We start from the raw sequence: 24,750 nt of genomic DNA, 5'->3' as shown, positions 1-24,750 counted from the left end.
GTGGAGAAAGTCGCACATGAACCGTTTTTAACTTGCTCAGTTAAGTTTAATAAGCCATATCATTCATATGAATTAATTATTTAATTGTATGCTTTTTTTGGTTTTGTTTGAGCAACAGTTCGTACTGAGCCATTCACTGCTGAGAACAGCTGGATAGCCTGTGTTATCTTCCCTGGTTTTATTTTGTTTTATTTTGTTTATCCGCATAAGGGGTTAAAGGTAATGAAAATAGTTAATTTGATTGGATATGGATATGATAGTTGATATGCAGGCTCCTCGTTTCACTTTCCACATGCAAAAGCCACATCAAGTGCTCCACGCATCTCGCCAGTGGCTGTGCCCAGGCACCATGCGAAGTTGATTCTGGAAATTACGGCCCTAAATGTCTGTAAAGGAGGCTCTCTAAACCAAATGGTGTATATTTCTCAACATTATGCATCAGCGGAAATTTCATTGGCTGAGAGACTTTGAAAGAGTTACGTTATCTCAAGATAAGTCACTCCTAACTCAGCAAACTGCTATATTTATAGTTGTTTGATTCATTGTGTCAGAGATATCATAAACTCGTAACCTAGTAACACAGAAGTACTCCGTTCTGTTGTAAAAACAGCGAAATAAAAAACGTTTGAATACGATCGGCCTTCAGCCTCATGCCTGCAAAAGCAGCACTGCAGTGACAATATCTCACAATATCTCTTGGTAAGTCACTCCTTGTGTAAATTTGTTTGTCATGTAATTTTGTACTTTGTATTTTCAGCCATCATTTACTGCAACTTGCTGCTACCTTGGACTAATTCTCTTTTGAAAAATGATTTAAATGCAATGGGATTATCATACAATCATAATTAATGTCATAATTTCTTCCCCATTCTGACATTTTCTCTGAAAAACAGCTAAACTTCTTGACCACGTCTACATGCCTTTATACGTTTAGTTGCTGCCACATGATTAGCTGATCAAATATTTGCATTAACACGCTGGTGTACAGGTCTACCTAATAAAGTGATCACTGGGCTACTACCTAGGTCTTGTAGAATAGATTCTTTAATCTGGATGGATAAATGGATGGATGGATTGATAGATGGACAGTATACCTTGCTGCTGTCCCATTCTTGGGTCTTGGTCTGTGTGCGGGTAAGCTCGTAGGATGGCTCCATGGCCTCTGTATTGGGCTTTGGGTATCCAGGGATAACGTTGTATAGCTGAAAACCAAAAGTCAGCAGCCAGCTGTTCACATCTGGAGGAGAAACAGAAGTGATGACATATTTACATCATATCAGTGTCACAACCAATATAATTAATTACACAAACATAAAATGAATGGTATGTGCCACTGTAGATGTAGGAGATATACTATATGGAAGACATAGTGCTTTAAGCTGCAAATTGGTTTGAGGGTACACCAATAAATGTACCAGAAATCATATTTAAAAAATGTAATGTATAAAAAATAAAAAGAAACCATTTTGCTTTTATGAAACACACTTTACTATGATTGGAAACATATAATTTGGCTTCATAAGAAAAAGCCGTATCCAAAAAGGCCTCCTTTCATTATTGCATTACATTAGACACATTTTAGTTACATTTTGTTTTGAGCAAACTTTACAGAGCCATCAACCACTGACAGTAGACCTAACGATGTACACTTTCTACTCATATATCAAACAAATGTAGATGCAAAGCCTTTTATGACACTGACAAATTGAATTTATTATACATGCACAAAGAACCAAAAACAATGGCATGTGTTTAGCATTCCCCTTGCAGAACATCTTTAGGATATGACACAAAATATGACTTGCAAGCACAAGCAGACAGTTGCATCTGCTCCTACATTTGTGAAAGTAAAAACCATAATGGGATTTTCATACACATTGGTCTCTATGGTTCAAGATATTTAATTCCAGCAATACACACTTGGGTTGATTTAGATTACAAATGATCGTTTTGAAAGCCTCAAAAAGTAAATTTGAGCTGTTTTGATCTGATGTGATTTCCTATTTAAATATCTTCACATGAAAGAAAGCTGCAAAGAGTGTGCCACAGTAAGGTTTCCATTTTAGAACCTGGCATTATTTTATTCCACTATTTATTTTTGCAGCCATCCTACCGAGGCATCATGAGACAATTCAGGTTTATGTTGCCTAGTAAGCACTCCATTACTTAACTGGATCACAGTAAACAAATGCAGATGACCAATGCTAAAGGCTCAGCTTTGCACTATTTAGCCAGACCAAGGAGTGTGGCACCCCAGGGAAAAGCCAGCCTACGCCTTGGTTTGAGTGACATCTAATCGCCATTGTTAGAGAAGGCTATTCTTTTCTTCTCTGAAGAGGGAGGACTGCAGAAATTGACTCATGAATTGAAAATTGATGCCTGTCATTCGGCTGTCAGAATAGCCCTTCATTTGAGAGAAATTTGGCATAATGGTACGGGCGAGGTTTGTCTTGGAGGATGGTGACCGCTTGGGGAATATGCATATCAAATGCAAGCAGCCGTCAAAAAGTCCATCTGCGGTGTCACTGATAACAAAGCGTGAAAATGAGAAGACCATAGAATATTTATGAACCCTTGTTATTGTGTATTGGCTGTCAATATGGATTCCAGGATGATGACCTTTATCTACAGACTGAAATATAAGAGAAAGGTAAGCTATTTGTGGCATATGCAGATATGAAAGCCAAGCCCATATAAAAAAACTGCTTGGGTACAGTTAACTTTTTCTGCCAATTCCTCCTCTCGTGCTAAGTGTTTTTCTATGGAGCACCTCACGAGAATATTAGAGGCACAAATCCACTCAATCCTCAATCATTAAGCTGATTTAGCAACTGGACACTATCATATACAGTAATTTGCAAAAGTTTTAGGCAGGTGTGAAAAAAGTCTGTAAAATAAGAATGCTTTCAAAAATAGAAATGTTAATAGTTCATTATTTTAATTATTAATAAAATGTTCCAAACATCTTGGAGAACTAGCTACAGTTCTTCAGTGGATTTAGGCAGCCTCAAATGCTTTGGTTTCTTCATGTAATCCCAGACAGATGTTGAGATCAGGGCTCAACATCCACCATGCTTCACCGTTGCCTGCAGACACTCATTCTTGTACTGCATGGTTGAGTCGCTTGGCTTTGTTTCCACTTCGGGGGTATAGCTTTTTGGCCGCAATTTTTCCACGAAGACCACTTCTGACCAGACTTCTCCACACAGTAGATGGGTGTACCTGGGTCCCACTGATTTCTGCCAATTCTGAGCTGATGGCACTGCTGGACATCTTCCGATTGCGAAGGGAAGTAAGCGTGATGTGTCTTTCATCTGCTGCACTTCCTTCTGCTGCCGACCACTGCGTCTACGGTCCTCACTGTAGCCCATTTCTTTGTGCTTCTTCAACAGAGCTTGGACAGCACATCTGGAAACCCCTGTCTGCCTTGAAATTTCTACCTGGGTGAGACCTTGCTGATGCAATATAACCACCTTGTCTTGTCTTGTTGCTGAGCTCAGTCTTGCCATGGTGTATGACTTGGCAAGTTTAACTAACATTAAACTGTCTTCAGCAACCTCACCTTGGAAGCAGAGTTTGACTGTTCCTCAACCAGTTTTAACCCTCCTACACAACTGTTTCTGTTTCAGTTAATGATTATGTTTCAACCTACATATTAAACTGATGATCATTAGCTCCTGTTTGGTATAATTGGTTAATCACACACCTGACTATATGCCTACAAAATCCATGACCTGTATCTACATGGATTGTATGCAATAATAAAAATAATAACAAAAAATCTTTCCTAATAAAGTGCTTGGTGAATGTATATATCTGAATTAATCACAGAATTAATGGTCTTGTGTCAGGATCCATTGGACTTAAATTGAGTTATTTTTGTGCAAAAAAGTCTTAATGTTATATGCAATTATTTTATCCATAACACAGAAATGACGCAAAATTACGTAGCAATACCAAAATCAGTAGTTGGCAAGCCTGTTGCCATTGTGAAATGGCACTGCAAAATGCATTGAGGTTTTGAAATGGGTGAGATATTGAGTTTAGAAATGTGCTATTCTGAATTTAAGTGCCAACCAATGCAAACAAACAATACTACCACAATCACTATAATCTAATTGACTGATGTTTCGTAGAATGTATTCTTTCATATAATGAGACAGTTATCTAATCTAGTACTAGCATCTGTTTGGTCTTACTGCTATTTGTTATTTTTAGCATATCTTAAATGTATATAAAAAGTGAAATACAGTTTATCCAGGTTATCACCGGGGTCCAGGGCCAAAGAATATGACATGCTCAATGTTACAAACACAAATAACCTTTAAAGATGGTGTTCATAGTATTTTTATGTGCTGGTATAGCTGCCGCTCACCCACCCACCGCAAAAAATCCAGTTTTATGAGTAGAGGTGACTTGAAAGAACCCCTTTTTACAGATCATCTGTTTTTACGGCATCTTGCCACTTTAATCTTTCACGTTTTATTGCTTACAGCAAATTCTGTCTTTTTCTGACGGCCGCAAAAAAAAATCTCACCAGGGAGAACAAAAAAAACTGAAAATAACTGGGTCAAAAAAGGCCTGAAAAGAGACTTTAAAGACATACTTAACTGCTAGAAATGGTCAGTAATTACGGCACTCCTGTTGTCACTAACTCTTTGTTCTGCATTGTGGCACCTGACAAAGCCTTTTATAAACACATTTTCTTAGGATGGCAAATATAACGCTCCTTAATTCTTGGAGACGGATTGGAAATGTCAATGCCATCCATCAGAATTGTGGAAGCTGGCCTGCCACTGTGAGATGCCTCAGAGCACAAAATCTAACAGTCTTTTTAGCATTCTGCCTCCTGGTTAGAGCCATAATGGCGGTGTGCCAGCGTAACAGCTCACTGTTTAGCTTGGTAATAACTACAGCCACCACAAGCTATTACACGCATACAAAGAGAAGTGGAATGGGAGCCGACATGGTGTTACCTGTTGAAGTGAGACATGAATGTGAATGTGTTTTTTTTCAAAATCATTCACTTAAATGCTTGCACCTCAGTTATTTTGCATTGTGAATTACATCCACTAGTTAAACTAATTTTTTTTATCTAAAAAAAAAAAGTAGATTTTTACATCTAATTTACCAGCCATATCCCTCCTTTTTCTCCAGCAGCAGTCCCAGATGGAACTACTTTGGCTGGATAGCATTAAACAGCCAGTCACAACAGGGAAGAACAGACCCATTAACAAATGAACTTGGTGCATCGGCAAATGCATGACCCAGTTTTGAGTCTGGTAGAGAGCTGGGTATCACAAAAATCTATTTCTCTGATTTACTGAACCATGCCTCGAAGACGCCTTTGAGCATAGGCCGAGCCTCCTAGACAACTGTGTACACTTCAAATAATTATTATGTATTATTATTATATATATTAATACTGAGAGAGAGAAAGAGACAGAGACAATTTCATTCTTTAAAAGCCCCATACTGACCCCAGCCACGATGGCTGTCTGCCCACAACTTGACATGCCTGTCATCTTAAAACTGGTCCTCAGTTTATACCACAAGACATGCCAATGTGGCAAAGAGGATGGCGAACTAGGCTGCAAGTTGAAATTCCAAGGTGGGGTGCTGCTGTTGAACCACTGAGAAAGGCACTTGACCTGCACTGCTTTAGCGCATATTCAGCTCTTTAAATGGTGTTGTAATTTGTGTTATGTAGCTCTCCCAGGGTCAACAAACATATATGAATTATATTTAGGTAACCCCTTAATTATCGCCCCTTTTCTTGACACAAGCTTAAAAATGACATATAACCAAAATAAAATGGTTATTATTCTTCATCCCTTTGACTACAGGCATAATCCCAGCTTTTCTGAAAGGTAACCCTTTCAGATTTGAATCAGAATTACTCCAAATATTACTAAAACAAAGTTACAGAAACTTTTTTTCTCACTGAGCCAAGTCACAACACTGGACAAATTTGAAGACAATATCACCAAAAATGAGCATTCTGCATTGCTTTTTTCGAATCAATGTATTCAATTATATGATGGCTCTTATGAGGTATAAAATACTGCATTTTGATAACTAAACTATACAACACCTTTTATCCTGAAAAAAAGTGTTGTCGCCTGTCACCCTCTGCTACCTCTCTGTTCCAAACTCCCTCTCCTTGCAGCAACAGGTCGAGAAGGTCATAAAAAATAAGTACAATAGTCACAATAATACCCTCTTGTATACTAATATATTCATTGAGGTCCATTGATTAACATTCTTGTCCAATACCCAACCTTCATCAGTAAGTTAAACAATCCATAATTTCATGTTATTTATTATTCAAAAGCAGACTGGATCCTTATTTATAAGCATACTGAATAATAAAACATTTTTTAAATGTATTTAGATATAAAATGGAGTCACGTCACTGAAAATGCCCGCTATATGGAGATAAAGCAGAAGTATGGAGACCAAAACTTCCCGTATACTGCTCCCTATTAAATAGAGTGGCGAAAGATAAATATAAGCACACTACGTAATGTTGAAGTGGTCATTCATTATACTGAATACGACAGGATTTCAGAGTGTAAAAAGTCATGTTCTGCATATTTAGATCGCAGAGATATACTACACCTCAGCCTCCCATAATGCTTTCCCTTTCATCGTGACAAAATCTCCACAATTTCCACCATCCTAATGCCACCGACAGTGTGCCTGTATTCATTTATTGTTCATTTATTGAAAAAATTTGACTTAAGTAGCATGATTCTAAGTAAGAAACTTGATTTACAAATAGGATACATTCGTGCAATCAGTGGCCTATTGATGGCCAATACACTTGTATTATTACAATATTATTAAAAGAGCACAATTTTAATCAATAAATGTTATGGAATATATAGAATATATGGGTGGACAACACCCAACCCTGCCCACTACGACTGTTGCACCTAGTTTCAGTCTAAACCCGTTTGTCGATGAATACTCAGCCAAAGAAGAGTCAGTGCCAGTAAAGCATAGAATAAATTGATCAGAGACATAGGAAGACCACTTCCATGGAAGACCGCTGTACTGGATGAACAAAGAATAATGTCAATTGTAAAGAAAAACCCTTTAAAACTGTCAAACATATTAAGGACGCTCTAACAGACGAGTACAAGAGAAGATTATACCATCATAAAATCCCAGAATAATATAACTCCCCAGAACTCCTGACTCACCTGTCATGTAGCATTTGGTCTCACGGCTGTTACTGACAGGGTTGTTGCTCTTGAACATGTAGAGGTTGAATGGCACAATGTTGTTGGCATTCAGTTGCTTCCAGATGTTGTGGTCCGGCGTGGTCCATCGGCCGGCCAGAACATCATAATCCCTTCGGCCCATATGTACCAGCCTGGTCAGAGGTTCATACAGGCCCCCTTGGTAGCCTACAATTAGCTGCAAGCTGGGGTTAGAGTCCACGTAGACGTCCCCATAGGCTGTGTACAGCATCTGTTTGATCATGAGGCCAGTCCCGCTGAAGACCGCCAGGGGAGTGCCAATGTTGTCACAGGCTACATAGAACTCATCCCCGCTGCTCAGTTCCATGGCGAACAAGTGTCCTTGGAGGTCATAGTAGAGTGAGGTGATCTCGGAACTTGAGTGGTTGTACAAGTGGGTGACCCGGGTGGGGCTGGATAGGTCAGCGTAAAATAATTGCAGGTGATGCCCATTGCTGGTCCGGCTTGACACCCTTCGGCCCAGTCCATCATAGCGGTACTTCACGCTCCACCCGTTGACCCGGTTGTAGGCCCTCACGAGCAGGCCGGCTGAGTTGTAGTCGAAATACTCATTGCCCCTCTGCTTGAGGAAGCCGTCCTCGTCCATTCGGTACTGAACGTCTCCTAGCCTGGTGATGCGGTCCCGCAGGTCATAGCGGAGGGGAGTGAGCCGAGCACTGTTCCCAGGGCTAAGTAGGTGGAGGTTCCCATTCAGGTCGTAGTTGTACCTCCACAGGGGTTTATCATTGATGGAGACAGTCTGCAGCTGGCCATCCACATCGTACTCATAGGTGTAGCGGGTGGTGTTGGCATAGGGCCCCACCTTCAGCTCCTTGGCCACCACCCGGCCCATGTTGTCATACTGAACCATCATCCAGTACATGAGAGAGCGGAAAATCTCATACTGCACCTCCTTGATGCGTCCGTAGGCATCAAAGTGCTTAGTGTGTGTCATGACAGCGGTGGTGATGATCTGGTTGATGTCGTAGTAGATAACACCAAACTTGCCAAACTGCTCTGTCTTCCCTGAGACGTCATCATACCGGTAGAGGTCGATGGGAAGCGGGGTCTCATTGATGACCGCCTGCATGCTGGTCACACGGAAGCTGTTGTCATAGTTGTAATCGAATCGGGCATTGACCATCCCCTCCTCGCTGAAGCGGAAGATCTGCCGATCGATGAGCGGACCGATCTGCCGGTACCGGATGGTGGAAGTGAACCCCTCGCTCTGCAGGTTGACGGTCTTCAGCATCCCCGCTGTCTCGTCGTAGCCGAAGGCCACTCGCGTGGTGTCGTACAGCAGCTCCAGGAGCTTGGACAGCTTGCCGTACTTGTAGATGACACGTCGTCCTGTGCCCTGGTACGTGGTCCGCAGCAGGTTCCCATCCTCACTGTAGTCCTGTAGGACGGATGCATTACCCTCAGGCGGCCGATATGTGTTCCGGTAATACCCAATTGACCTCATGGTCTCCAGGGTTTGCCTCGCGACATTGGGCATGGTCACAGAGGAAAGACGGTCGTTCTTGTCAAATTCAAAGATGTACTGTCTCTGGCTGTAAAGTAGCAGCACCATAGACTGGACAGACAGGGTGAGACAAAGAGAGAGAGGGAAGAACAATTTATATTTACATGTAATACACATTTAGCAGATTCTCTTTTCCAGAGCAACTTTCAACAGATAGTAGTAGTCAGTAAATAAACCACAAATATATTAGGTGCCACTGTAGGTGCAAGAGGGAAATTTAAGATATAATAAATACAAGTGCTAAGTGTCAGTTCAGCCAAGAAGCTATGAAAACAGGAAGGCTCTCAGGCTGTGGCCAAAGATAGACATTGACCTGGCTGTCTTGACTGTAGTGGGGAGCTCATTCCACAACTCAACCAGGGTAAAGAAGAGGGATGTTCACAGAACAAAATTAGAAAAGCACCCATACACGCTCACAGTTTCAAACTAAATTCCAAACTTTGTCTTACTGACCCAGGCACTCCTCTGTGGAATAACCGGGATGTGCTCAACTGCTACCTGACCCAGAATACACAGTGATTAATCCTGGAACAAATAATCCTCCAGGACACCACAAAAGACACATAAACATTTCTGATCTTGTGACATCCATAGACACAATTGTGTGGTGTATTTCACTGACATTCTCTGGTTCTGTCACTTTTCCTGAAATACTTTCCTGCTGATTACCTTTGAAGGTTTTTATTTATTTATACTGAGCAATAACTGATATAAAATGTTATTAACAGGTTTCAGTTAATGTCTACACAATACAACCTTATAGAAAAAAAGAGCAAATCTCATGAAAGGCCTGTATTTTTAAAATCTTTAGTAGTCTTCAATTTTATGGTCAAATTCAGAGACATTACAGTCCCATAGATTCACAAAATAAGGTTACAAAGACACAGGCATTGAGTGTCAATCTTACGCTCACATGCTCAGCTCCCAAAATGTCACGTTTCAACGAAGGTGACCATACTGGCTTATTATTGGTTTTGATTGTAATGAACTGAAATAAATTAACAGAAAAAAAAAAAAAGTAGTGCAACCACCACAGCCAATCACCACTATTTTGGCCAGAATATCGTTTTAAATAAACCATCATTCAGAAGAGATGTTTCATTTAAAATGTTCAGTAATCTATGATATATTCTTTTAATGGATAAAGTATTTCATATATTTCTTCCAGGTCTGACTCTGATTCTGCAATATTTAAGCTCTTGCCAAGCATTAGTCTTGCCATCTTCTGAAATTCAGGCACTTTCTGTGCTTTCGAAACATGGGGTGCTTTCTCACTCCTTCAATACGACTAAGCGTGAACAAACATGGAGTGTTGCTTCCTACAACCCAGCAAGTGTGTGCGCGTGCGCGTGAGCGTGTGTGTCTGTGTGTGCGTGTGTGAGAAAGAAAGAGAGAGAGTGAAAACCCTTCCTGGGAATGAGAATAAAATCCTAAACAGATACTTTAATGATGGGAAAACAGAGTGGTCAAAATGACAGAAAGTAGTTTTGGCTATACATTTTTAAAAGGCGTCAAAATTTAATTAAGAATACAGCTGTGATTATTATAGTGCACCAGTGCAATCAACTTCAATTACTGTATACTATATCAGATCAAAAAGATAAAGGTTGTGGTCAGATGCTAAAAACATAATTAACGGTGAAAGACAAGAGTGGGCAATTTGTTATCTTAAGAATATCTTCAAAATGATAATAAATGTGGGTGTCACTTTTTTCCATTCTCAGAGAGCTTTGCATTCATTAACCAGTGGAAAGTGACATTTTTCTGTGTTATACTGATTAGTGCAATTCTAGGTCAAATCTGTCAACCTGTCTGTTGTAGTGTCTAATCCAGGAGAATGTGGTGCCAGTTTGATGTAATTTTCACAGATTTCTAGGAACTAACATGACAGTGGCATACTTCTGTGACAGACAGCAAGGTTAAAGGGAACCTCCAATAGATAAAAAACAGTGGATGACTAGCATGATGGCAGCAAAGTGGAAGCCAATGCTTTGGATACAGTTATGTTATAATGAGGTGGCTAGCTACTATGTCAGGGAAAGGTTCTGCAAATAAATAAAAACTATATAGGTGAATAAAGCGAATAATCCAGAAATTAAGCAGGACCAAGAACCAAATGAGAAATGTTTTTGCCATTCTCTACAATTTCAGGATGCTTTTTAAATCTCCTTTCAAGACTTTTAATTTTATATGCAAGCCATTCTTCCAATTGTTCACTGATTTCTATTTAGTAGTGTCTTTGTGCTGAAAGATTTGAAGTGGTAAATCGGTAAAATAAATGTTTTATAGATTCTTTCCACTCCCATATTTCAATACACATACAGTACATTCCGTAACTATTTGAACAGTGTTACGATTCAACAATGAGGGTATGAACATCCATTTTGGGTGATTCATGCAAGAATTACATACTCTTTTTATACATAGTCCCCCTATTTCAGGGGAACCAAAATAATTGGACATATGGCTTCTCAGCTATTTTTGATTAGGCAGGTCTACTCAATTTCTCCCTTAGTGCAAGACATCTTTCAGTATCTTGTCTTGATTCTAGGCTTTTGTCTGTCAGAAAATGTACCACTGTCCAAATAATTTGCACTGTATATTTGTAGATCCATATGTTCTGTCAACCAAAATAAAAAAAGGATAATGAAAGAAAGAACCCCCCCCCCCCCCTGCCACACCTCCACAGGAATAAACACAACCAACAAAATTGACAATAAAAGAAAAAATAATTCATTAACAAATGTAGTTTTTTACCTTCTCCAGGTAGGTGTAGGTCCAGGATTTCCCGTCTGCAAATATCTGCGAGGTGATGCGGCCGTTCTGGTCATACTCCATGCGCACAGACATCGTACCCCTCTGGATGCCCGCCACATGCCCACTGGAGGAATAAGTTACATTGATGCCATTGAGCCGGCTGCTAGGGGCCCAAAGCGTGGGCCTGCCGTCCGGATCATAGTGGATGCGCAGGGTGAACTTCCTGTGGTCGTCGTACACCTTTTCTGTCCTGGTGATTCGGTCAAAATCCAAGGACAGCAAGTTCCTGTTATGCACCTGTTGAAGGATGAATGTGTACAAGGAGGAGAGACTCCTGTTAAGAGATGCAAATGATAATATTAAATACATTTGTATTGTCCAGGGTCAAAGACATTTAGTAGCCACTACTACAGAAATAAATAAGTAACAAAGTATGTAAGCATTTTTGTTCTTGGAATGACATGAAGAGCGATAGTTTATAAAAGCAGTTTTTTACAAGGGAAACCAAGTCTACCAATGAGCCAAACAAAGGTGAATAGTGATTAAGTGGGTCTCAGGAGTTTGAAGGAGCATTGTTAAATGGAGATGACTTTTCATCTTATCCGCAGCTGCAAATTCGGAACATGGCTTGAGTGACATCTTGAAGTAGGCTTGCTGGAGTTCAATTGTGATGCACAACCAACTGGCTGACCCAGACCCTGGACCTGTGGCCAATCCTCTGCAAACAATGGCATTGGGGTCAAGTCAGAGTCAGCCAAGTCTGGACTGCATAAATTTGCACGTGAGCAGAAGCAGCACAACACTGAGTTAACATAGTGCAGAGCATTATTTGTGGTCATCTGCTTGACTAGTAATGCAATACATTGTCAACTTTCAGACATTGCTGATACATTGATTAATTTAACTTAATTTTAACTTTACATACAGTCTATACAGTGCAGTCCATATGCCTTTGGACAGTTTATGTTCTTTTGGCTCTGTAGTCCAGCACAATGGATGTAAAATGAAACAATAAATGTGAGGTTAAAGTGCAGACTGTCCCCTTTAATGTGAGGGTACATCCATATCAGGTGAAGTGTGTAGGAATCATATCCCTTTTTATACATAGCCCCTCCACGACCATTTTAGGGGAGTAGTCAGGTATATTCAATTGCTACCTTAGTGCGGGGATAAGAAAGCTTATAGTATCTAGTCTTGATTCTAGGCTTTTGATTTAGGCTTTGAAGTCTGCTATTGGCATCTGTCAACATGAGGTTCAGAGTTGTGCCAATGACAGCCAAGGTACCAGGCAGGGTGGTTTCAGTATCTCAGAAAACTGCCCTGGGATTGTCACACACACAGAAAATGGCGCAAAAAACAAAAAACATCCAGTTGGTAGCAGTTCTGTGGCCAGAAAAGCCTTGTTAATGAGAGTAAGAGGAGAAGAGCCAGACTGGTTCCAGCTGACAGGAAAGCGATAGTAATGCTAATAGCCACACAACACACCCTTGAAGTAGATGGTATACAGCAGCAGACTAACAAGTAAAGAACATGTGTTTAATACCTAATAAACTCACTAAGTGCATGTATAGCCTACATACTACATGCATACATAGAAAAGCACAGGCTGCAGGTGTGACTGAAGTTCCACCGAAGTCTGGAAGTGCCCACAGAAAAGCAGTAAGCGGTAGCTACACATTAGCTAATGCCGACCTACGACCTTTCCTCCCTCATACCCGCCTGCTCGCTTCAGAACTTCACCGTCTGGTGGAGTCAGTGAATTCTGCGTGGGGCCTGCGGGGGGGTGCGGTACAGACAGCGAGCTCTAATTAAAACCCTTGCTGATTTACTCCCTGGCAATCCTCCATCCTGTCGCTCAGGGTAATCTGTTAAAGTTGATTAATCTGTTGGGTTCGTGCTCTCCCCCCACACCTTGGCCTGCAGATTGGCGGAGCCGACTCTTAAGCGCCGGATTGCATTGGCCTACTTCCAGTGACACGAGGACGAGCGATCGGCTTATGAGACGATGCTGGCACTACCTTTCATAGCCACCTTCAAGCCTGGCCCCGGTCTGCTAAGAACCAATTATACTGAGGCCAATTAATGCTACTAATGCAACTAATACCTAATTGAGAGGATTATTTTACAGTTAAAGTGACTAGTTAATTAATAAAGGGGGCTGGACTCCTTTCTATATCCCATGAGTTTGTTATCGAGATACATTAGAGTACATTTAATATGATTGATGAGGCTTTTTAAAGTTTTCTTTAATTTACATTGCTTTTGCTTCTTTTATTGTGTTTCACAGTATATCACTGAAAGTGCTTTGGAATCTGTCAGTGACTCAACTTTTCACTAATCTGGAGCAAATAAGGGTCAAGAATAGCAAAATAATCGATTTTTAGATGTTAATTTTTTGGTTTAATTGTCCAAAAGAAGAGTTTGCTGGGTAAAAGATGTAGTTTTAATCAATACATCTGCAAGCTTTCCTTTTCTATTTTTGGATCTGCCTCTATTTTATTTCAATTTTGATGAACGCTGTAAATGAAGTGCTCAGAGAAAGTTCAGTCAGCATGGTTGGTGGTTCAATCCCCGGTGTAGCCACAATAAGATCCGCACAGCCATTGGGCCCTTGAGCAAGGCCCTTAACCTTGCATTGCTTCAGGGGAGGATTGTCTCCTGCTTAGCCTAATCAACTGTACGTCGCTCTGGATAAGAGCATCTGCCAAAATCCCATCAATGTAATGTACTGTGGCCAACCAATAGTTGGCCTCAGCAGTCACATACACAGGCAACCAATTGCATACACACAACACATTTTCTTGTACTCATCCAATCATGTGCACACATCACTCATTACCTATGAAGGGCTGTGTATATGCAGGTTTTCATTCCAATTACTGCTGCCTTAATTGATTCCAATCATTCATTCAGCCATATGCATTAAAGCACAGAATAGAAGCAACAGTTGTACATTTCACTTTATATACATTATACAGACCTACAGCCATAATTCAGCAAATAACTGAATTATATAATCAAAATCTGAGGTTGGAATAAAAACCAGCATACACACGAGTTTGAGACCACTGCACTACAGGCAATTATGTGCTTCCCCGCAGGCCTGACGGCCACAGTTGGCACTGTCTAAAATTGGATTCTATACACAAGCCTCAACAGAATGAGCCATCCACCAGTGCTGCCAAATTATGATTTTGTGATGAGATAAAATGTGGTGAAAGCATTTATGGCTGTGGACGGGAATGCCCAGACACTCCAAGCAGAGAAACGGTAAACAAGCTCATACTGTAGCACCTGCCAGAGCAGCCTTCAATCATTTAAAGGTAATGGGAATTTGAGGAGGCCTGCTCAGACAGAGCACCTCTTGTGCATACTGTTCTTTCTCCTGTCTGAGCTGAGGCACAGCTAACTAAAACAACAGAAAAGCCCAATTCGGACTAGTGTCTCCAAATCGTCTGAATTGACCATGTCAATATTTTCATGCACTGCCTCTGTGAAAATTACGGAGCAAATTATAGATTTTTCATTTAACTGGGGGGTACTGTGATACACTGAATCCTGTCTGAACTGAAACCTTGATTTGGAACCTGTCAATTTAAAACATTTCTTTTTGTACATAAACATGTTTTAGCCCATTATCAGGTAACTTTCTTTATTATCATTATTGTCCTGAAGCATGGCAATATAAATAGCTGTTTCTTGTATGTTTTTTTTTTAACCGTGTGCATGTGGGTCATGGCACATCCACACCAATAACTATAACAACAGCAATAACTATAACAATAACGATGTGAGCATCCACACTGCTGAACAATAACGTTCTGAAAACAGTCTCTTAGCTAAATAATCTGCCATTTTGCATGTGGCACCCTGCGTTTTATCAATTATACAGCTGGAAACAATTGCTCTGAAAGTGATCCCAATGATATTGATTGTCACTGTTGTTGTCGTTATAGTTGTGGTGTGGACTCCACTTGAGTTTGAACGATATTTAAAAGGACATATTTATAGGTATCATTATAGTTATCGTTCTTGGTGTGAATGAGCCTTTTTTCCATGTACGATTTACCATTAAAAACAGACATCTGTATCCAAACAGCTGAGTCTATTGTCATCCATTTTCCAGCAGACTGCCAATAAAATGTGTCCCTCAAATGTTGTCTGCATCGTGATTGGATTTCACTTTCCCCTGCACTGTGTAAAGAAGGCTGTAATTCCGTAACGGGTGGGGGCAGCCCGCAGACGTAGACCGGGGTTATACAATCAATGTTGGACCCACGAGTTGCAATTTCTGTGCAACCGTCTTTGATGATAGTGGCCATACCGACTAGTTAGAGTTGCAGCCTTGTAGTGGCTGGCCACTGGAGCTGGCGACAGAATGACCACTCATTTATTAGTTTAAGTAAAGAATCGGTGTGGATATTCGTACATGAAATGTCAACATACTGTAATGCTGTAGAGGGGAGAGGAAATTGTGTCTGGCTTTGAGAGCAGATGGGATTTTCCCCCGTGCACAGGGACAATAGATGGTTTCCGCATAACCAAAACGATTTAACTGGAAAAGGTGTATGTTGGACCACAGGCTGTCATGGACCATCAACACTGGTAAGAGCCGTATTTCTCTTATGGTGTTTCAATTGTCCTTGCGAGATGACATAAGGGGTGGGATTGAATAACCATGAACCATTTCCACAGCTCAATGCGTTTACACACCTCCGGAGGTGGTTTTGTTGATCCGATCACGATGACAAATTTAAATATGTCTCTTGTGCGTTTACACCTCCCCTTTGACATATTAATGTAATGTAATCAGAGACTTGTTCTTGGAGTGATAGACAAGAACAAAAGAACATAACATAAGAATACATAATGCTGGAAAGAGGTCATTCAGCACATCGAGGCTCACATACAAACTAGAGTATTCAAGTGTCAAGCTTGGACTTTAATAATCCTGTGTCTCTTTTCTTCATGGGAAGGAGAGATGTGAAATAGAAAAAATAGAGTCCTCATGCTGCCTTTTGATGAACCCAAAAAATGTCAAGTACTCCACTGAACTGTGAGTCGGATGCTATCGAGCTAAGGAATGTCGCTGATATGTAGTTTAAGTAGTTCCATCCTAGCACAAGAAGTTTTTGCCAGTATTAATGCCACAGATGTGCTTACCTTTATAATATTCCAAAAAAGCAAACACAAACAAGAGCTAATGATTAAAGCATCTCCGCAGGTTTAAACAAGATTTATTTGGCTTGGGCTAAATCTTATCATCGCAATGATAAATTATTCATTTTGTTGTAATTTATTCACTAAATCTCCCACACATCTAATGGTGTTCATTTTAATAAATCCTTGCCTAATTTACAACCCCTATCAGTAAATATTGAAACTTCCATGTTTAATGTCCAGTGCTGGTTGGGATTTATTAGATTTTTCAAAATGTGCTCCTGCTGTTCACAGAGAATATTGATATCTTATTAATATCTTGTTTGCGCAGTACAGAATGTTCTCTGCATACATAAATACAAGCTCATGTACACACACACAGAAACACACACACATAGGTGGACAGACAGGCACACAATACAGTTTGTATGCATAATGTCTGATTTGTGTGGACAGTCAACTATAGGCTAGTTGATACTCCAACAGCACACTGACACATGCAGGTATCTAGATCAGCTTCCAAACAAATGGCTTGTGACTGAACTCAAGTCAAGATAAACTTACGGACATTTAGACCCTTATGGAAGTAGAATGCACTGCAATATATTGCAAATATACAGATTTTTTGGTGGTGCTAGTGTTGTGCCTGCATAAATCTGGTGGCTATGCAACAGGGAAGCTGAGGGCCAACATTGATTTGTTTATCTGCATGGCACACACACCCACACACCCACACATACACGCACACACGTATATACAGTGCATCCGGAAAGTATTCACAGCGCTTCACTTTTACAGCCTTTTTCCAAAATTGAATAAATTCATTTTTTTCCTCAAAATTCTACACATAACACCCCATAATGACAACATGAAAGAAGTTTTTTTGAAACTTTTTCAAATTTATTAAAAATAAAAAACTAAGAAATCACATGTACAGTTGAGGCCAAAATTATTAGCCCCCCTTGTGAAATCAGACAAAAACCTTTGATTTCTCCATGGAAATGACCATTAACAGTGTTTATAGTTTGTTTGTTTCCAAAATATCAAAGACAAAATGCCCACTAAGTTTGATTAGAATATTTTATTGATGCACTGAGTTGAAACAAGAAAAGGCAAAAATGACACAGCCAAAATTATTAGCCCCCTGGCCATTAATAGTCAATTGTGTACCCGTTCTGGGCCACAACTGACAACAACCTCTAAGAGTAGTTCTTCACAACGTTGGCACATGTCTCTTGAGGGATTTTGGCTCATTCTTCCATTGCAAATTGTTCCAGCTGGTCCAAATTGCGTGGTTTCCGAGCATGGACATTCACTTTGAGCACCTGCCACAGATCCTCAATGGGATTGAGATCTGGGCGATGTGCGGGCCACCTTGGTTTTGGTGTCCTTTAAGAACTGTTGGACCAATTTTGAGGTATGCTTTGGATCATTGTCTTGTTGGAAAACCCAGCGACGACCTAAGCCTAGATTAAGAGCAGATTTCTTCATATTATCCCTCAAAATGTCAATATAATTTTCTTTTCTCATGATGCCATGCACCCAAACAAGGCTCCCTGCAAAACCACAGCATGATGCTCCCACCACCATGTTTAACTGTGGGAACTGTGTTCTTAGGGTTGAAGGCCTCTCGCCCTTTCTTCGCCATCCATGTGCCCAAACAGTTCCAGTTTAGTCTCATCAGACCAAAGGACAGACTTCCAAAACTCATCTTTACCTTTCAAATGTTCACGGGCAAACCTCAGTCTGGCTCTGATGTGCCGCTCTTTGAGTAAAGGGGTTCTTCTGGGACGATGGCCCTGAAGCCCACCACGATGAAGAGCCCTCACAACTGTGTTCCTAGAAACATTAACTCCAGAAGAGGCCAGGTCAGCAACAATCATCTTGGCAGATGTCCGGGGCTTCTTGTTGACATCTCTGACTATTTTCCTCTCCAGAGTTCTTGAAATCTTGCGCTTTCAACCACGCCCAGGTTTGTTTCTTACAGAATTTGTCACCTTGTACTTAGCAATTCTAATAGCTGTTCTAGACACTGTAAAACGCTTGGAAATGGCAGTATACCCTTCCCCCTTATTATGAGCCTCCACTATCTTCTTTCTGAGCTCAAGACTGATTTCCTTTGTCTTTGGCATGGTGAGTAAGAGTAGTCCCTCTCAATGTGTTCAAGTGCCCTGTTCTTTGGAGTCCCTTAAGTAAAGCTCAATGAATAAGTAAAGTTGATTGAATGCTCAGGTGTTATTGGGAAGCGAATTGACTGCACATGTGTGGTTTGAAAGCTAATTGCTTGATTGTATGTGTTTTAAAAGCAAAAATGCACATGGGGGCTAATATTTTTGACCACCCAATTTTTCACTACATTTGATATAAAGCAAGCCTAAAAATGTTTTTTACATTCCAAAATGTACCAAAAGCTACTAAATAGCACTGGTGAATGTTTGATTATATCAAGTTTTAGCAATAATGCAAGCATTTAGCAGAATTTTAGGAAAATGTTCATAATTCCTGGGGGGCTAATAATTTTGGCCTCAACTGTACATAAGTATTCACAGCCTTTGCCATGAAGCTCAAAATTGAGCTCAGGTGCATCCTGTTTCCACTGATCAAACTTGAGATGTTTCTACAGCTTAATTGGAGTCCACCTGTGGTAAATTCAGTTGATTGGACATAATTTGGAAAGTCTATATAAGGTCCCACAGTTGACAGTGCATGTCGGAGCACAAACCAAGCATGAAGTCAAAGGAATTGTCTGTAGACCTCCGAGACAGGATTGTCTCGAGGCACAAATCTCGGGAAGGGTACAGAAAAGGTTCTGCTGCTTTGAAGGTCCCAATGAGCACAGTGGCCTCCATCATCCGTAAATGGAAGAAGTTCGGAAGTTCGACTCTTCCTAGAGCTGGCCGCCCATCTAAACTGAGCAATTGGGAGAGAAGGGCCTTAGTCAGGGAGGTGACCAAAAACCCGATGGTCACTCTGTCAGAGCTCCAGCGTTCCTCTGTGGAGAGAGGAGAACCTTCCAGAAGGACAACCATCTCTGCAGCAATCCACCAATCAGGCCTCTATGGTAGAGTGGCCAGACGGAAGCCACTCCTTAGTAAAAGGCACACGGCAACCCGGAGTTTGCCAAAAGGCACCTGAAGGACTCTCAGACTATAATAAACAAAATTCTCTGGTCTGAAGAGACAAAGATTGAACTCTTTGGCGTGAATGCCAGGCATCATGTTTGGAGGAAACCAGGCACCGCTCATCACCTGGCCAATACCATCCCTACAGTGAAGCATAGTGGTGGCAGCATCATGCTGTTTTTCAGCGGCAGGAACTGGGAGACTAGTCAGGATTGAGGGAAAGATGAATGCAGCAATGTACAGAGACATCCTGGATGAAAACCTGCTCCAGAGCGCTCTTGACCTCAGACTGGGGCGACAGTTCATATTTCAGCAGGACAACGACCCTAAGCACACAGCCAAGATATCAAAGGAGTGGCTTCAGGACAACTCTGTGAATGTCCTTGAGTGGCCCAGCCAGAGCCCAGACTTGAATCCGATTGAACATCTCTGGAGAGATCTGAAAATGGCTGTGCACCGACGCTCCCCATCCAACCTGATGGAGCTTGAGAGGTGCTGCAAAGAGGAATGGGCGAAACTGCCCAAAGATAGGTGTGCCAAGCTTGTGGCATCATATTCAAAAAGACTTGAGGCTGTAATTGCTGCCAAAGGTGCATCAACAAAGTATTGAGCAAGGCTGTGAATACTTATGTGCATGTGATTTCTTAGTTTTTATTTTTAATAAATGTGCAAAAATTTCAAAAAAACTTATTTCATGTTGTCATTATGGGAGGTTGTGTGTAGAATTTTGAGAATTTTTTAAAATTTATTCAATTTTGGAATAAGGCTGTAACATAACAAAATGTGGGAAAAGTGAAGCACTGTGAATACTTTCCGGATGCACTGTATGCATGCACATACACACACACAAACATCCATACAGACATGCGCAGGCACACACGCACACACACACACACACACACACACACACACACACAGAGGGACACACACAGCTATACATGCACACACAGACACACATGTTCATATGTGTGCACATACACACACACAAACATACATACAGGCATGTGCAGGCACACACACACAGAGGGACACACACACAGCTACACATGCACACACAGACACACACATATATACTCAGAGAACATGTTGTTAGGAACACTATACTCATACTGGGTGGGGCCTCCCTTTGCTCTTAGCCTCAATTCTTTGTGGCATGGATTCCACATTCTGTTCCATGTTGACAGAATTGCATCATGCAGTTCTGCAGATTTATCAGCTGCCCATTCATGCATCTCCTGTTCTACCACATCCCAAAGGTGTCCTATTGGATTCAGATCTGGTGACTGGGAAGGCCACTGAAGAACATTGAACTCGTTATCATGCTCATGAAACAAGTTAGAGACGACTTTGCTTTGTGACCTGGTGCATTATCATGCAGAAAGTAGCCATGGTACATCATGGCCATGAAAGGACGCACATGGTCAGCAACAATACAAAAAAAAGCTGTGGCATTCAAGCCAAGAAAACATTCCCTACACCATTACACCACCGCCACCAGACTGTTGACACAAGGCAGGCTGAGTCCATGCGGTTGCTGCCAAATTCTGACCCTACCATCTGTATGACTATGTTTTTTCAGTCTTCAACTGTTCAGTTTTGGTGAGCCTGCGCCCATTGCAGCCTCAGCTTTCTGCTCTTGGCTGACACAAGTGGAACCCAATGTGGTCTTCAGCTGTTGTAGCCCAACCACCTCAAGGTTCAACGTGTTGTGCATTCTGAGATGCTTTTCTGCTCACCACAATTGTTAAGAGTAACAATAGCAATACTCTAAAACTGGATATTTTGTGTTTTTCGCACCATTCTGAGTAAACTGAAACTGTCGTGTGTGAACCAGCCTGTCAGGCACCAACAATCATGCCACACTTGAAATCACTGATGGTTGATGGGAACATTAACTGAAGTTCCTGACCGGTATCTGCATGATTTTATGCATTGCACTGCTGGCACATGTTTGGCTGATGAGATAATTGCATGAATAAATAGGTGTACAGGTGTTCCTAATAAAGCACTCATCAAATTTGAGCCAAACAAAATGTGTGATTCAACAAGTTCTCGGATGTCAGCTTTTTAGTAGGAGCCGAAATCTGGCCTCTCTTAACATCACATGTAAATGTATTGCTTTAGCCTATTACAAGATTTGAGGCATGGTGTAGCCTAGTTCGGAAAGAATGCATATTCAAAGACCGAGCCGATTTCTTTGTTGAGGCTCACAAAAGATACAAACAAACAATAACAGCGAGTTCAAGTTCAAACATCATGGTATGGAAGTGGCATAGCATGTGGCTGATGCGCTTCATTTGTAATGAGTTTTTTGCCTCGCATATAATTTCAGAGGTTGACGTGAACTGTTTTTCCCAGTCGGAAGGTGGTAAATCGGTCATTCCGATATGACTTAAAGATTAAGACTTTTTAGATTACATTTATTGCTTTAATAGAAGATTAAAGTCTGGCTTACTTCCAGAACATGGTCAGGTGCTTTCCGTCCTCAGCTTCTTGCGGACTGGTACAGGACAGTGAAAATATATCACTCCTTGATAATCCCAGACTGTAACGTCTCTCCTATAATTTTATAAATTTGCCTCCAATTTTATGTCAAACCATTTTTGTTTCACCTGTTCCACATTATGTGGAACTCAACACAGAGATTACAAAAACAGCTATATCTCTGATGCATAGGCCAATGCAGCATTCCAGTCCTATGTGGCACATACATAGTTTATGCAGCCTATATAAACAAAAATAGGCTAATTACCAATGTTTAGATGTTAGTTTGGATGAAAAGAAGGACCACTGCACACTGATATGCTCCTTCCACACCTTTATTGCAGACAACGTTTAGATCCCAGTGGATCTTCATCAGGCTTGGCACATCGCTTTATGTTTCTCCACGAGGACAATCAGCTTAATTTCCTTGTCAGTTTTTGAACAGAATAAACAACAAATAATAACGGCGAGTTCAACTTCAAGTTCATGGTAAGAAAACATCATGGCATAGAAGATGTTAAGACCTAAATAAGTTTTATGTATTTTCATGTTCGCAAAGAGAAGTTACAAAGTAGCTGTAGCGCACACAGTCAATAAATTAATCAAATCATGTGTAGGCTACACAGTATTTTTTTCTCTGCCATCTCTTTAAATTGGCTGAAATTGATTTTCGTGGTCCCTATAAGGTATTTAGGGGTGTCAATTTATGCTAATTATAAATTTTGTGCACAGTCTTTTAGTTTACGATTGATTGATACAAAAAAAATAGGAAAAAAAGCCATGCCTACTCCTTCATAAATCCGGCACAAATTTTTAGTTTGTTTCCAATCACACAGACATTTTCACACAGATTTCACACAGGGGGCGACATGGCTCAGGCAGTAAGAGCAGTTGTGTTGCGGTCGGAGGGTTGCCGGTTCGATCCCCCGCCCGGGCTGTGTCGAAGTGTCCCTGAGCAAGGCACCTAACCCCCAAATGCTCCTGACGAGCTGGTCGGCGCCTTGCATGGCAGCCAGTCGCCGTCGGTGTGCGAGTGTGTGTATGAATGGGTGAATGAGAAGCATCAGTTGTACAGCGCTTTGGATAAAGGCGCTATATAAATGCCAACCATTTACCATTTCCAAAAATATTGATAAATGAGGCACGATATATACATACGTATATGCATGCACATACACACAGGCACACACACATACAGGTATGCGTGCACACACACTGCCACACACGCACACACGTGCCTGCAGACAGACACCACTTGACACCCACTCAAGGTCATCCAATGACTCAGTCCCTTGGCAGTGATTCCAGCTCCTCATCCTCCTGTTCTCACCATTAAGCTGACCCCATTTCCTATACCCCCCCAGGGGCCACTGTCTGTTACATGCATTAGAGGCTTTCACTTCAACTCTGTCCAGAGGGCTATTAAATGAACAACCAATGACAGACAGCGTGGCACCTTCCAGTCAACTCTGCTTCTATTCACAATGACCAGACAGCCATCTTGACAATGTGCCACCATTTTCCTTCTGTGTACTCGCCCGTGAAAATAAAAACACAACAAAAATGAATACAAATGAAAATAATTAAGTAACTAAAATAGAATTATTTATAGGGACACTGTAACCAATGAAACGTCGAAAACTGAAAATACAAAAAACACATTGTATTACATGCTGGTGTGAATATTGATGAAATAAAATAATTTGTCATTTAGCTGATGCTTCTTTATAGCAGGTGACAACCCTCTCTTGCTCAAGGGCCCAACAGCTGTGTGGATCTTATTGTGGCTACACTGGGGCTTGGACCACCAATCTTCTGGGTCCCAGTCATGCACCTTAGCCACGAGGCTACAGGCTGCCCCATTGATGGTGCAGGAAGATGGAAAGCCCCTCTTAGAAAAATGGCATGTGAGGTACTCGGTGCAGCATGAGGAAGATAGATGGCTCAAAGGCCTTGGAATGAGTGCGCAAGTTTGTTACTGCTGTCAATTTATTTCCAGGGCCTACTTACAACTATAATATACATTTCAACAGGTGAGACCGATTCACTGAGCCCTATATAGCTATTTGCATCACAGACATTGCATTTTTCACGCAGCCCTAGGTAACACCCCAAGAAATCAACACCCTTGGGGGTTGCTGTCATCCTCTTTTCGTGTTACTCATGACCTAAATTTGAGCTTGGCATTGTTTGTTATGCCCAGGTGTGGCAGGAAATGTGCGGGTAGGTGAAAGCCACTCCCTGGTAATGTTGGGGCCGTGGTGCATCAGCCAAAAGCTACTCCAGTCAGGAGAGTAATCTACTGTCTTTCTGTCTTACCTCTTCATGGCTTAACTGAATTAATTATGTGAACAGGAAATCTGTACTGTGGCCAAGATTTGGTAGGTGATCTAATCGAGAGGAATTTACATACAGAAGAGCAGAGATGATATCCAGTATGATGGTTTCCAGTGTT

The 24,750-nt window shown here is 41.1% G+C and overlaps 1 protein-coding gene across 8 annotated transcripts in view; it reads right to left on the bottom strand.

Moving 5' to 3' along the window:
* LOC133132631 (teneurin-4-like) overlaps window positions 1–24,750 on the bottom strand; it is a 208,475-nt gene that overhangs the window by 12,163 nt on the left and 171,562 nt on the right. For all 8 annotated transcript variants that reach the window (XM_061248188.1, XM_061248187.1, XM_061248181.1 and 5 more), the window contains 3 exons: window positions 11,530–11,826; window positions 7,209–8,823; window positions 1,095–1,237 (listed from right to left, as the gene is read on the bottom strand). In XM_061248188.1, coding sequence (XP_061104172.1) covers window positions 1,095–1,237; window positions 7,209–8,823; window positions 11,530–11,826 — 2,055 coding nt within the window. The remainder of the gene's footprint in view (window positions 1–1,094; window positions 1,238–7,208; window positions 8,824–11,529; window positions 11,827–24,750) is intronic.

Source organism: Conger conger, chromosome 7, assembly GCF_963514075.1.
Source record: "Conger conger chromosome 7, fConCon1.1, whole genome shotgun sequence".
NCBI lineage: Eukaryota > Metazoa > Chordata > Actinopteri > Anguilliformes > Congridae > Conger > Conger conger.
This window is presented reverse-complemented; position numbering and strand designations above follow the sequence as displayed.